General features: G+C 39.5%; 1 protein-coding gene across 3 annotated transcripts in view; it reads left to right on the top strand.

The window, feature by feature from the left end:
- Positions 1–15,145, top strand: part of mtmr8 (myotubularin related protein 8) — a 45,501-nt gene that overhangs the window by 20,959 nt on the left and 9,397 nt on the right. For all 3 annotated transcript variants that reach the window (XM_080187437.1, XM_080187436.1, XM_080187438.1), the window contains 7 exons: positions 513–647; positions 2,776–2,908; positions 8,442–8,551; positions 9,177–9,302; positions 12,611–12,660; positions 13,928–14,128; positions 14,814–14,942. In XM_080187437.1, the coding sequence (XP_080043563.1) occupies positions 513–647; positions 2,776–2,908; positions 8,442–8,551; positions 9,177–9,302; positions 12,611–12,660; positions 13,928–14,128; positions 14,814–14,942 (884 nt within the window). The remainder of the gene's footprint in view (positions 1–512; positions 648–2,775; positions 2,909–8,441; positions 8,552–9,176; positions 9,303–12,610; positions 12,661–13,927; positions 14,129–14,813; positions 14,943–15,145) is intronic.

Here is a 15,145-nt window from a genome sequence, read left to right as displayed (position 1 = left end):
TAAATGTTTCAACCGTAGATGCATGTAAACACGACCTCATAAATTGAGGAACAGGTTTGATGGGTTAAATACCCTTCTCCTGTTTGCATGTGTGTAAACTTGTCAAACGACTGCACTAATTTATGTTGCCAAGGTGGTGCATTCCACGTTCAAGGAAGCCTTTATTTGAAACAGACTGCATGTTATTTTAACCATTTAATTACTATGGTCAGTACTTTCCTCCTGTTTTTAATAAGTTGTGCATGCTTGTTTTTGTACTTAGTCTTATCCTTCAGGTTGATTTGTTAACAAAATATGAATACATAACACAGGGCTTGTATATAACTTTGGCATGGATCAATCCAAAGTTATTCAGCTGGACAAAGTAATAGAAATTACATTTCACTTCTAGACCAGGAAATGGTAGGTGTGTCCAGATGGACTGGTAATAAATAAATCATTATTTACTGTTTAACTTTGTTTTAGTTGTGCTATTCCCACCCCATCTCTAATGTGATTTCACATTTCAACAGGCTGCCATCTGTCGGTGTAGTCAGCCACTGTCAGGATTCAGTGCCAGGTGTGTGGAGGATGAACAGATGTTACAAGCCATCAACAAGGCCAATCCAGGAAGTTCTTTCATGTATGTGGTAGACACAAGACCAAAGGTATTTTTACTTGCTAAATGATTAACCAGGCATTGAGTCAAAAGACTGAAATCCATTAATGTTTTCTTTAATGTTTCTGCAGTGCCATAATTGATACGTGGTAATTCAACCTGAAGAATGCATGAGTGTGAAATTTGGATCTGTATGCCACTGGAGAGAGTGCTGTGGAATCTAGGGCCCTCCAAGTGGAGTGTGGAGACCAGCCTATTCTGGCACAGTAACCTGTGCTAGAAAGGGTGATAGCATGGCCACCTCCTTGATATGTTGGATACATCCAGAAGCAGCTATAAATTGGGAAATGGGAGGGAGGAACTCAGGAAAATTTCTGAATTGTTGGAGCTGTGGGCTGGCAAGTACCCAGGCCCTGGTGGACTTCATCCTAGGGTCATAAAGTAAGTGGCTAGTGAGATAGTTGACACATAGTTTTAATTTTATCAAACTCCCTAGATTTGTGAAGGCCCCATTATGTTGGAAGATAGAGAATGTAACTCCCATTATCCAATAAGGAAGGGAGACACAGTGGAAAACTACAGGCAAGTTAGCCTAACATCTGTCAGAGGGAAAATGTTACAAACTATTATTAAAGAAACTATAGAAGGCATTTGGATAAGTGAGAGTCAGGGACGGTAAACATGATTTTAACCTCATTGGAGTTCTTAATGGAATAACATGTTGGGGATAACAGGGAACTGATGAACGTAGTGTACTTTCAGAAGGCATTTCTGAAGTGTCACATTATTATGGGAAGTAAAAGCTCCTGGTATAGGGCATAGTTTTCAAAATGGGATTGCAGCCTACACTTGGGTTGTGGGGGTGTTGAAAATGGGTTGCCAGGTATCCTGTTTTCAAAAAAAAATGTTGTGTGATCCTGTTCAAAATATCGCAGGATGTGTTCAAAACATCATGGGATGTTGTATGATCCTGTTGAAAAGCAGGATGCTGTTCGTAGCGTGCATTTTGTAGAAAGCGGTAAAGCAGTGAGGATTTCTCAACTCAGATAATGACATAGTCAGCATGAAGAGGAAAAGCTTATTATTTATTACCTGATATAATTCAACTTTATGAAAGTTAAGGTATATTTTTAAATGTACAGTAAATTCAGTTTAGATTGTGACTGTGACAGCAGTACTGCAGCTTGCCTGGTCAGTGGGTCACAAGGAATGGCCGTTCTGTAAAAGTGGGTCACCAGACTAAAAGTTTGAAAATACTAATAGGGGATAATAGATTGGCGTGGGTAGAAGATTGGCTGGCTAACAGGAAGCAGATAGTAGGCATAAATGGGTATTTTTCAGGTTCACAGAACATGACAAGTGGTGTGCCACAGGGATCAGTGCTAGGCCCCTGACTGTTGACAGCTTTACATATGCATGACTTTGAAGGGATGGTTGCCAAATCTGCTCATGACACAGAGATAGGTCAGAAAGTAGTTGTGAGGGGTTCATAAAGCAGCCTCAAAAATATATGGATAGGTAAAGTGGATGGATAAAGATCTGGCAAATGGAGTATAATGTGGGAAAATGTAAAATTGTCCATTTGTGTAGTGTTGTGGTTCAGGTCAGAAACTCCAGTGTTTTATGAAACTCTTGTGGACCATAAGTTTTGCACCTTGTATTTGGCTTATGAAAAGCATGATAGGTTTATCATCAGTTATGATTTAAATGACCCACTAAGCAGCTTTCATCAAACCAAGTTTAAATAAGAATGCTGTTACTGAGTGGTAAGAAAATTAGCAATAATTACAAACAAGAACAAAACAACAACAAAAATGTGTAACTCTTAATAAATATATCTAAGATGTTCCAATCAAAACCAAACTTCCTTCAGACAAATCCTTTAAACAGGTTCAATACAGCAAAGTCTAATGCTCACTCAGTACTGGAATTGAATCCTTTGGATGAACTCTACAATTCTTTTGATACACTCGGAACAGTTTGAAGTAGGAACAGCTTCCCAGACCAGGGAGACTCTTTGGTCAAGCCACCAACAGCAGATTTTCTACTGCAGGAAGGCAGAAAACATTTCTTTCAGCTAATCAGCAGAATTTTCAAAACCCAGAGAGGGACAGAGATACTGCTTCCAGTTTGCAAATTTTTAGAGGCAACGATCATAGTGTTGATTTCTTTTATAGCTGAATGCCATGGCAAACAGAGCAGCTGGGAAGGGATATGAAAATGAAGATCATTATTCCAACATTAGGTTCCAGTTTATTGGTATTGAGAACATACATGTGATGAGAAGCAGTTTGCAGAAGCTTTTGGAAGGTAATATTTCATTTCTACTCCAGCTATTATTTGTTTGTTAAAAACAAACAGGTTTTTAAATTGTTGGTTCATGAATTAAAATGTTTGAATAAACAGAGAATGGACGTCATTGTGGTTTCCACAGGAATTTTTAATGCTGAAATAAGTTTAACTAAAGCTATGACGTGCAGTTTCTGCTCTGGCAGATATCATATGGTCCTATAGTACAGAAGGAGGCTATTCAGCTTTTCGAGTCTGCACCGACCACAATCCTATCCAAGCCCTATTCCCGAAACCCCATATATTTACCCTGCTGATTCCCGACACTAGTGCTAATCAACCTAACACGTGTGTCTTTGGACTGTTGGAGGAAACCGGAGCACTCGGAGGCAACCCACACAGTCACTGGGAGAATGTGCAAACTCCATACAGACAGTGATCCAAGGCCAGAATTGAACCCCGGTCCCTGGTGCTGTGAGGCAGCAGTGCTAACCCCTGTGCCACTGTGTACTCAGCACAGATCTTGGGAGCTTTTTGATCTGTATAACTGTGGCACAGTAGAAAACACTGCGAATTATGGAAATTGGAAATAAAAATAGAAAATGCTACAAATACTCAGCAGGACTGATACCTGCTGTGGAAAGAGAAACAAAATCAAAATTTTGGGTCAGGGACCTTTGACCAGGGTTTGTCATATACTGGCTGGTGATTATACTGGCTATACCAGGAATTCTCCACTGCGATTCTGTGGCCCTCTTCGGGAGGGGATTTTCAACATGGTTCCAGTGGGTATGCCAAAATAATTACTGAATTTAGATAAGATTTTCCATTTATAAATTAGGATCTGAGAGTCCAGGTGTCAGTCACACAATTACTTTATTTTTATGTGGCAAGAGGAATTGTACTTCTTTTAAAAATAAAATCTACAAATCCCCCTGCTATTTTAATTGTTCCCTACAGTTTAATGGAAGCTCATGCATCTCTGCTTTTAAAAACTGACAAGGGTCAGGTTAGTTTTATCCCCTCTCAAACTTTCTTTTGATATTAACCTATTTTCTTAATTTTGTTCGGAAAGGACATATTCACTTTACCCTGCTTCATTCATTCAGTCAATCGTTCATGTAATAGACACTAAGTTTTTGTTGAGTTTATACTGGCATTGAGGTATATCATAAACAGATTACTACGTATATGTGGGGGATATAAATGGGTATAATTAATGGTACAATCAGTGACAGGTGGTATACGAGCATTAGTTTGATTGGGAATCTATACAACTAGTTTTGAGTCAGTTTGCTTTCTTGGAAGTGGCATGTGTAGACTACATTTTGCATATTTTAATTACTGATCTGGTGTGAAAGTTTAACCAAAGTAATGCTTGGCAATGCATCCTGTTATACAGGATACTTAGACTGCCAGTATGTGTTGTGTAATAGGTGTAGATGTACACTGATGAATTTTTAGGTAAAACACTAACCCAATGAGATATTATCATAGGAATGTCCTTGTTAGACTCCAGTTTGGCTTAGTTGTCCTTATCAAACAGCAGTAAGTGTGTGTCCACTGCCTGTTGGAAAGGTAAAATAGTCAGATGCTCACTCCTGATTGTCATCTATTGCCCCTGCTGTTAAAATGCATGTGTGCAGATATATGAAGCATCATATGATTCTGATTCCTATGATCAATGGAGCTGAATCCATCACTGCTTCCTCTGCAGCACTAAATGTGTTGGTCATGGCAACCCCATGGCATATGTTAGAACTGCTGCCTCACAGCGCCAGGGTCTTGGGTTCAATTCCAGCCTCAGGTCACTGTGGAATTTGCATGTTCTCCTGGTGTCTGCATTGGTTTCCTCCTAGTGCTCCAATTTCTTCCAACACTCCAAAGATGTGCGGGTTAGATTGATTGGCATGTGTCAGGAGCGTAGTAAGGTAAATACGTGTGTTACGGGGATGATGCGTGTTGGGATTGTTGTTGATGCAGGCTCAATGGGCTGAATGGTGGCCTCCTGCACCGTAGGGACTCTATGATTCTAAACATTCAACATAGCCCACTTATGCAAAGCTGGATTTACAAATCATGAGATATGAAAAACCAGGATGAACAATAACAATAATATTTGCCAAAAATCTGTCCACTTCTTGACAGAATTGTTGCTGATGCTGTGTAGCAAATTTCACATTAAATAAATGAATATCTGGGAACCTACTAAAAAAATTCTAAGTGCTGAATTTGTATTAAAACTGGAGTAAATCTCACTGGTTTCTTTCAGCAGGATTTTCAAAATGACCCCCCCTCCCTGCCACCCCTGATCGCTGGCCCCCTTTGGACGTGTCCAGGCCAGCCCCGATTGCTGTCCACCCTCCCTCTGTCACGGATCCCAACTGCAGAGTAGCGGTGGGACCCCCACTGATCGCCCCCATTAGGTTCTGCACCCTTGGCATTGCTTCATGCTTGGTGGGCAGTGCCAAGCTGCCCCCAGGAAATTGCCATTTTGCCCATTGGGCAGTGTCAGGCTAGCACTGCCAAGCTGGCAATACCCAGGGGCACGATCCGCCCCTCCTCCCTTTCACCCTTCACCTCGTGGGGGGACATCCATGGCCTCCCTTCACTCCAGCGGGGTCAGGCCGCCAGCTGCCCATTAGTGGGGAACTGTTGTAAACCCCGCTGGAATGAAACACTCCTGGTGGGAAAGGGGAAGGAGGCTAGCAGGCCTGGAGACTTCAGTTCCTGGTCTGTCTTATGTCCCCCGGCCCACTGCGCTACTCCATCAGTGCAGCAGGCTGGGAGAATCACCCCAATGTATTTGGTTGTGTAACTATTTTAATGTGGGACAAAGATACCTGTGTTGCACAGGTCTGTGAGGTGGGCCTTGGGAATGAGAAGCAGTGCTGTGGGCCATCAGAGAGGCTGCAAGTTTCATTCCTGTTCATTTGAAATGGTTTAAATGTTCCATATATAACTAATTTCTAAAACATTGCTCTAGATTTACATAATTCATGTCTAGTTAACATGGAATATATGTGACAGGAATTGGCTGGTTTGTGGGACTGGATTAAGTTTGTATAGTGGACTGAAGTACAGATAATGTTTTTTTCCCTACAGTACTGTAATTTATTGAATGGGTTGTGACGGCGCCTAGACAAAATGGTGAAGATGAAATTTTAGCTTTTGACACACAATATTTGTACATTGGGAATTGTCGATTAAAACTCGACATTCATTAAAAGTAGAAAGTAAATTAATTATTTTAGAAAATAGTAGAAATTATGTGGAAATACCTCGCCGGTTTTGGACTATTACTTTCCTTCCGCCGTCTCAGAATTCATCCAACTGCCAGTCATCCTCAGCTCTGAGAGACTACCTAAGAAGATGATTATTCTTCTCTTTACTAAATTGTATGCACTCTGATTCATAATGTCAAAGCAACTGTGCTTGCCCAAAACATTTTCTGTTTTTATTCCATCCCAACTTGTATCACTTTTTGTTCTCTCCCTGCCTGAAGGCACTGATGTGCTGAATGTTACCTCATGGGTGCTGACAAATCACCTTGACTGTGAAGACCCTTGCAGATAAAACAGAGTCACACTGTAAAAGTATTCCATTCGGGATTGCTGGATAGTGAGCAGAAGCAAACCCTAATTTTAATTTAAAATAAAAATGGAAAATGCTGGAAACCAAAATGCAGATCTGGAGATATCTGTGGAGATAAAAATAGTATTAACTTAAGATTTTATTTCCTTCCCCTCCCCTCTTTCCCATTTCTATTTAGTAGTATTTAAAATCTATTGAGAAAACCAATTCTCAAATTGTAGTTGGTATTGTGAGCTAAACATGCCTCTGTGAAGATTAGTTTGGAAAATACCCAAAATTTGTGTGGAAAACCTCGTTATTATAGGATTTTGGTATTTGCATTTGATAAATATGTTTGGAAGTTTTCTGTTGGGGGAATGGGAGGGAGTGCTCTATAAATGTTGGAACCTCTGATGGTTTTGTGTTAGTGAGACCTAAAGGTAGTAATGCTATGATTATGGAAAATATCAAGCAGCTGAAATAGCATACTTCAATAAATGCAACATTTTGATGACCTCCCAGTTAGGGGGCCTCAAATAGATTATTTCATCTGTACTTTTAATCTTTATTTGTTTCATCGATGAGGAAAAGAATGGTATTGTTATGGCCAGGTGGGAAGTGGTAGAAGGACTCCCCACTTCTTCCAAACAATTGACTGCAACCATGCTTTTCCGGAGAAGATTGTTTATTCAGTGAACGTTAAACTGTTTGTGTTATCGCTGTGTAAGACACAGACCTTTTTTTGTTGTTTTTAAAGAGAAGGAAAAGTATTTGTTATACTCTACCCAAAATAAATTACAAAATGAGAACATAGGTTAAATAGTTTAAAAGTAAAAAAAAGTCACTTGTATACATTCGGTAGATTGATGACTTGCATGTTTCCAGACTGGACTCAATGGTCTTATGAAATACTTCAATCATCCTGTCGTAGAATGTGATGGACAACTTATTTTGCGCCTGCTGGAGTCAACAGCTGCTGGATTGGTTTTTAGACACTGCCTGTGGCATGCAGCCTGTCAAATAACAGGTTGTGATTGAGAGAGAGTGCCCACTCCATGTCCACCTCATTCTCCATCTGCTCCATTGTTCTGACTGACAACTTGAGTTACAGGGCGAGACTGGATAGACAGGGACTTTTTCTGTGGAGTGTAGGAGGCTGAGGGGTGATCTTATAGAGGTCTATAAAATAATGAGGGGCACAGATCAGCTGGATAGTCAATATCTTTTCCCAAAGGTAGGGGACTCTAAAACTAGAGGACATAGGTTTAAGGTAAGGGGGAGAGATACAGAAGTATCCAGAGGGGCAATTTCTTCACACACAGGGTGGTGAGTGTCTGGAACAAGCTGCCAGAAGTTGTAGTAGAGGTGGGTACAATTTTGTCTTTTAAAAAGCATTTAGATAAATGGGTATGACGGGTATAAAAGGATATGGGTCAAACACGGGCAATTGGGATTAGCTTACGGGTTTAAAGAAAAGACCAGCATGGACAAGTTGGGCCGAAGGGTCTGTTTCAACGCTGTGAACCTCTGACCTAAAGAAAAACAGATTTTTAAACACAGAGAATTAGCTCATCACACGATCAATTCCTTTTCACCAACAAACATGGCCATAGTGAGTTGATTCCAGGTCAATGAATTAGACATGATTAGGTTATGACTGGAAGAGTTCCCTTCTCAACCGTGGTCTATTGTCCAAAGCGATTGTGTCTAATGGCTTGTTTACACCCAGCTAAAGATATTGGTGATGTCTGGATTGTTTGTGAATAAATCAGGAGATTCATATTCTTCTGAATTGATTATTCCTGGATTCTTCAGGACAGCCTGACAATTTTAATGGCTTTATAATTCGTAGAGAACATTTGAGCAATTTGATCATTTTAGAAGGTGCTATTTAAGTTGCTCTTTGAAAAGTGCTGCTGTTCAGAATCTGGTGGTTTCAGCCCAATAAACAAAGTCATATTTGATTTTTTTTTTCTTTTAGTATGTGAATTGAAGGCCCCATCGATGAGTGAATTTCTTACTGGTTTAGAAAATTCTGGGTGGCTTCGTCACATTAAAGCCATCATGGATGCTGGTGCCTTTCTGGCAAAGGTAATGGCTAGAGTTTTTTTTTTGCAATTAGCTTTCTTCCTTTCTAGCAGGTGTTGAATCCCTTTGTAATGTGACACAACATTGAGAATTCAGTTTACAGGATTCTGAGCTCAGTAGTTCTCTCAACTCCTCTGTCCGGTCAGTCTCCCACATCTTCAAAAGCTGCCTTGCAATTAACTTTAGCTACGCCTTCACAGCCTCTTCTTCAAACTATGATTTGTTGTCCACCTCTTTTTATTCATTTCCCTGCACTATAGCGCTTTCTCTAAATGACTCTGCGATTGATTGCATTATCTCATGAGTAAGCTTTTTTCAAATTGTATTGATTGTTAAATACCTTAACTCTGACAGTACTTCTGGCACAGTCCTCTTTCTCTGCCAAGTTGCTATTCTGCTGCTTTAATAGACTATTACTATCTTGGAAAGAGAGAATCGGATTTGTATAACAGTAAAGTTTTCAGAATGCTCTTATACAACTTTTGAAGTGCAATCACTGTCATTAAAAAAACTATTTCACTAATGACTTGTGAATTATTGGTGTTTCCATTAAAATGCAGCATATGATATTTATAAAGGAACTTATTGTTTAAAGTTACTTTGTTTTTCTGTTCATTGTTAATGGCAGGCTGTGGCTGAAGAAAATGCCAGTGTCTTGGTCCACTGTTCTGATGGGTGGGATCGAACTGTTCAAGTTTGTTCATTAGCTGCTCTTCTCCTGGATTCCTACTACCGTTCAATAAAGGGATTTATGGTGAGGATGCTTATGATGCATTGAAGTGTTTAACATTTTGGCAAATTTGGTTACGTCGAAAGGAGTTATCCTGGTTAAACAATTTACTGCTTGTTTCCTAACTGATCAGAGCACTTCTTAAAATGCAACAAATTAGTCTTCAGGCCAATAGTTAGCGGAATTGCTCCGGGCCTTGCAGATAACATCTAGTTGATCAGTCCTGTGTTGGTTTGTATCATCTGTGGAGTTGTGGTGGGGTGGTGTAAGAGGAGTTTTCTGAGGTACCACTGGGGTGTCTTGTACTCAGTTGATCTCACTGATTTACATAGATGATTTGGAGTTGGGGAGTGTGTAGCGTGTCAAAATTCACAGATGACACCAAGATGAATGATAGAGCAAAGTGTAGAGGACACAAAGTCTGCAAAGGGATATAGATAGTCTAAGTGAATGAGCAAAGGTCTGGCAGATGGAGTACAATGTTGGTAAATTTGAGGTAATCCATTTTGGTAGAAATAACAGCAAAATGGACGATGATTTAAATGGTAAAAAATTGCAGCATGCTGCTGTGCAGAGAGACCTAGGTGTTCTTGTGCATGAAATGCGAAGTTGGCTTGCAGGTGTAGCAGGTAATTCAGAAGACAAAAGGAATTTTGTCCTTCATTGCTTGAGGGATGGAGTTTAAAAGTGAGGTTATGTTGCAGTTATATAAGGTGCTGATGAGGTCACACTTGGAGGAGTACTGTGTACAGTTTTGGTCTCCTTACTTGAGAAAACATATATTGGCACTGGAAGGGGTGCAGAGGAGATTCACTAGGTTGATTCTGGAATTGACAGCATTGGCAAATGAGAGAGTGAGTAGACTAAAATCATGAATAGGACACTGAGACAGTGGGACGGCGGCGCGGGCTCGTTGGGCCGAAGGGCCTGTTTCCCGTGCTGTGTTGTTCTTTGTTCTTTGTTCTTTGTTTATATACACTGGATTTCAGAAGAATGAGGGGAGATTTTGTAGAAACACGCAAGATTATGAAGGGAATAAATGAGGTAGAAGCAGGGAGGTTGTTTCCACTGGCAGGTAAAACTAGAACTAAGGTGCATGTCCTCAAAATAAGGAAGAGCAGATTTAGGACTGAGTTGAGGAGGAACTTCTTCACCCAAAGAGTTGTGAATCTGGAATTCTCTACCCAGTAAAGCAGTGAGGCTACCTCATTGAATGTTTATAAGGCAAAAATAGATTTTTAAGCAGTAAACGAATTAAGGGTTATGGTGTGCGGGTGTGCAAGTGGAGGTCAGTCCACGAAAAGATCAGCCATGATCTTGAATGGTGGAGCCAAATGGCCCACTCCTGCTACTAGTTCTTATGTTATGACTGATGAGTTAGTGTGAATTACATAATTTTTTTTGCGGAAAAGCCGAAAAATTCAAATTGATACAAATTTTGCACTGAATTGTCTATGCTCTGAAGGCTTTTTTAACACTGATCCTGTGTTTCAAAAGTTTAGACTTGGCATTGGGCGACAACATTTACATTGTGAGCTTATCCTCTAATTACACCCTTACCTGCCCTGCAGCACTGCCACTTGAAAAGGATGTAATTATAGTGTAACAAGTTATATTAGCAATTTTCATTTATAAATGTTAACATAAGAATTTACCATGGCGTGTGTGTGCACGTGCGTATATAGAGAGAAGAATCTTGTGTATTTCATGTCAACTTTTTCAATCTAAGTTTCCACGGCAATATTTAAATAATAAAAATGTTCATGTGAGCTTGTCACCACCCCTTGTAAACGGTGCTTTTGATTGGGTGTAGGATGCAGTATTGGAACTCCTGACAACTTGGATTATTTTCTAGCAAAAAGTTTAAATTTAAACTATAACTATACATTGAAGTACTTTTTCTTCCTCTTATATAAAAATAAGTTGGGTGTTCTTCAATGCAGAGAAAGATAGCCAATTAGTTGGGAAGAATAATTGAGGAAAGTAATTGTGGTGGCTAAAAGCACAGCCAAAAAGATAGTTGGGGATACAATGACAAACTGAAACAGGAAAATGAGAATTACAAAAGGGAGGCATGATACAAGAACAAGTGAACTAGCAAGGAAGGATTTTCACAGTAAGCCTACTTGTGACACAAATATATAAACTTTAAACTTTAAAAAGGAGAATGAAAAGTACCCAGCATCATGAATCCTGGAAGAGTGATGTGGTTGTCGGATTGAGAGGAGTGATGAGAGTGGATCCCTTCATGTGAAAATGCTTAATAAATGGTAGCTAATGAGGCATGGAGAACGAAGTAAACCACTGGAGAAATTGATCCTTAAGTGTCGTTGAGAGCTTTGCTGACAGTTGGGCAGTGTTTTAGGATGAAAGATGATGGTGTTAATAGCAGAAAGGCTTTGGAGGAGGAAGCTCAGCTCATGATTGAACAGTTTTTGATATTTCCAGATTTGGAATGAGGGAACTGCTGGGAAGTTAGAATCCAAAGCCTGAGCTAAGTAGGATGCCTTCAGTGCAAGGGGCTTTGAGCACAGAAGCAGGGATGTATTATTCCAATTATGTGAGGCCTTGATGAGGCCACACCTGGAATATTGTGTGCAGTTTTGGTCTCCGTTTCTGAGGAAGGATGTTCTTGCTCTTGAAGGAGTTCAGCGAAGCTCTACCAAGCTGATTCTGGGGATGGCAGGACTGATGTATGATGAGAGATTGACTAGGTTATGATTGCTTTTGCTGGAGTTCAGATGAATGAAGGAAGGTCTCATAAAGACTTATAAAATTCTAACAGGACTATGACAGGGTAGATGCAGGAACGATGTCCCGATGATGGGAGTGTCCAGAACCAGGGGTCACAGCCTGAGGATAAAGGGTAGACCATTTAGGACAGAGACAAGGAGACAGTTCTTCACCCAAAGAGCGGTGAGCCTGTGGAATTCATTACCACAGGACGTAGTTGATGCCAAAACATTGAATGTATTCAAGAGGTGGTAGATATAGCTCTTGCAGCGAACGGGGCCAAAAGTTATGGGGAGAAAGCAGGATTAGGATATTGAGATGGACGATCAGCCATGATTCTGATGAATGGTGGAGCACGCTTGAAGGGCCGAATGTGTTTCTATGTTTACATAAAGATTTAATAAGGAACACAATACTTCAGAGAAATATTAAGTTGATATAAATACAAATTGTAGTACAGCTCTTGAATTGCTGATAATTGCTAATTTAAATATAAAAGGAAATGTGTGTTTTCCATTGCTGGCGAATTAAGATTATCACCAAGCAATGCTTATATCTAATGTTTGTGCCAGTATAATTATATGTTTACTCTTTTCAAGGTTCTTGTAGAAAAAGAATGGATCTCCATGGGACACAAATTCTCCCAAAGGTAATAGGATGATTTTTCGTTGGTAATTTTGTAAATGTCTATTGTTTCAATTAGTTTCCCTGTTAGAAAAATAATGGTAATGCTCCCTTAATATCCTATTTGATAAAGGCATCAATTACATGGTCTCGTCTATGCAGTAAAATTCCTGCTGAAAAGTACTGATAGTTGAGCATTGAATGACAATGAGATCTACACTTTCCTTTCCCCTCTCTTTCGCTCAATCTTCCTGTTTCTTTTTCTGCCTCGTCTCAGTCTTTTTTTTAATCCAACTGCCGAGGCTCCCACGTGAAAAATAGTTATTTTTCTATTTGGATGAGCAGTGTCCGTGAAGCTATACTCAGCAAGATGTGGAGGTGATACGAAAAGGAAGTTGTAACTGTAAGGAATGTCAAACTTGTGTGACTGTGATTTTTTGTTAATTATTCCAGTTAGTATATTACATTTGTTCATTTGTTGTGCACTTGTTCTTGTTAGAAAGTTGTAAGTGCTAGGCCAGTTCTGTACTGAATGCACAAGGTGAAGGTTGTTCTTGTTATGGTCTTGGGCATTTGATTAGGTCCTGTTTTGAAGAAGAGGGAGAGGCTTTCTGCTCACCGTTCCTTTCTCTTGCAGTTTGGGAAATATTGTCGGCATAAATTGACTTGCTTGCCTGCTTGAGGGCTCATGGGGCTGAATGGTCTACTCCTGTTCCTATTTCTTACGCCTGCTACTCAGTTCAATATTAATATATTGTGTGAATTTCGCATTATGATGTATTCTATCTATGAATTCAAATGTTCCTTTTTGTTCCAGTAAATTTATATTTCAGCAGTACCTGGTGAGCCTAATATAACGGAAGCTCAGGCCTAACTTGGTCACCTGTCCTTAATATCTCCTATGAGGTGCTGTCAGATTTTGTTTGATGTGTCTTTGGGCTGTTTTACAATGTTAATGGTGGTAAATAAATTCGGGGGGATTGATGTAGCGCATCCAAGGTTCCTGCATCTGATCAGAATTTAATGTCTCATACAAGGAAAATGTATATATGTTGCTTTGTGTGAGGACAGAATTGCGTTTGGATAGTAGAACGGCCTGTAGTAATGCAGGCTTGCATGGAGAGAATACTAATTTGAACAAGGCCTCAGATGTGGCCATCATATGTGAAAACATCCCCCAACCCTTCAGGTAAGGAGTAAAGTAGGTTGGAAGGGAAAATAAGTATCATTTCAATCATGGATTCCATTTTGTTAGGTTGGAGATTCTCAGTTTCTTTTTTTACCATTCACAGATGTGGGCATCTGGAGGGTGACCCTAAAGAAGTTTCTCCTGTATTTACCCAGTTTCTTGAATGCACCTGGCACCTGATGGAACAGTTTCCTTGTGCTTTTGAGTTTAATGAGAGGTATCTGCTGGAAATCCATGACCATGTCTTCTCCTGTCAATTTGGCAACTTCATTGGAAACTGCCAGAAAGAACGTCAAGAATTAAAGTAAGTTTAAAGACTGTCCATGTTATAAATAAGCTAAACTACAGCCATTATGATTCAGAAAGCTCTAGTGAATTTATTCATTTCTAAACTAATGTTGTCATAACATAACTAACAATTGTCATAAGTAATATGTTTGAAATTGGCTCTTGATCCCATTTATATGTTTTTACTGGCTAGTTATAAACTATCAAGCCCAATACAACAAATGTCTTGACTAACACTAATTAATTTGCATTGACAACCTGAAGGATGAAATAAAACCAGAACTCATGAATTAGCTGTTCTCAGCCAGGGCAAATAGGAGTGTTACAGAAAAACACAAAAGCCCTGAGTAGAAAACAACTTGCACTCACCTTGAACATAACATCCATGTGTGTGTTTGTGTTTGACAGGTGAAGTCATGCTTAGTTTGATCTATGATGTTCTTCGCATCATATAGTTGATAGTTGCTGAATAGGCACAGATTGCAAAGTGGTTATTTGGGTGAGATAACTGATGCAACACTTGTACAACTCTTTCTCAGTACAATTTTGCTCCTTTTAAAAGAAAAGAATTGAAGTTGATTTTGGGAGGAGCACTTCAAGGCCAATTTTCATAAACATCAGCATGTTTAAGATGTCCAATCCAATTAGGTGTTTAGGTTGTTGTATGGTTTCAGAAATTATTTGTTTTTTGTGCTTTATAGATTTCAAGAGAAAACTTATTCTTTGTGGCCCTTCCTATTGGAGAAGCAATACCTATACCAGAATCCCCTATATAAACCCAGTGCAGCAAATGTAGTATTGAAGCCCGTTACTGCCCCTTTCAACTTCAAGTAAGTATATTTCAGGAACCTGAAATTACTTTTTACTACTTTGCAAGGGTTTTGAAGTATTTTTGAGAGTAATATCTTGATCAGTTATTTGTTGAAGGCAGTGCCTTGTGTAGCAACACTAGGCTGTAAATATTATGGTCAACATGCATTTTGCGTTTGATTCTGTATTTGGGTTTTGCTTGTGTAATGCTTTTCACATTTGA

Source organism: Carcharhinus amblyrhynchos, chromosome 4, assembly GCF_965287045.1.
Source record: "Carcharhinus amblyrhynchos chromosome 4, sCarAmb.v2.hapA, whole genome shotgun sequence".
Lineage (NCBI taxonomy): Eukaryota > Metazoa > Chordata > Chondrichthyes > Carcharhiniformes > Carcharhinidae > Carcharhinus > Carcharhinus amblyrhynchos.
The sequence above is the reverse complement of the archived record's forward strand: the minus strand, read 5'-3'. Positions and strand labels throughout refer to the sequence as shown.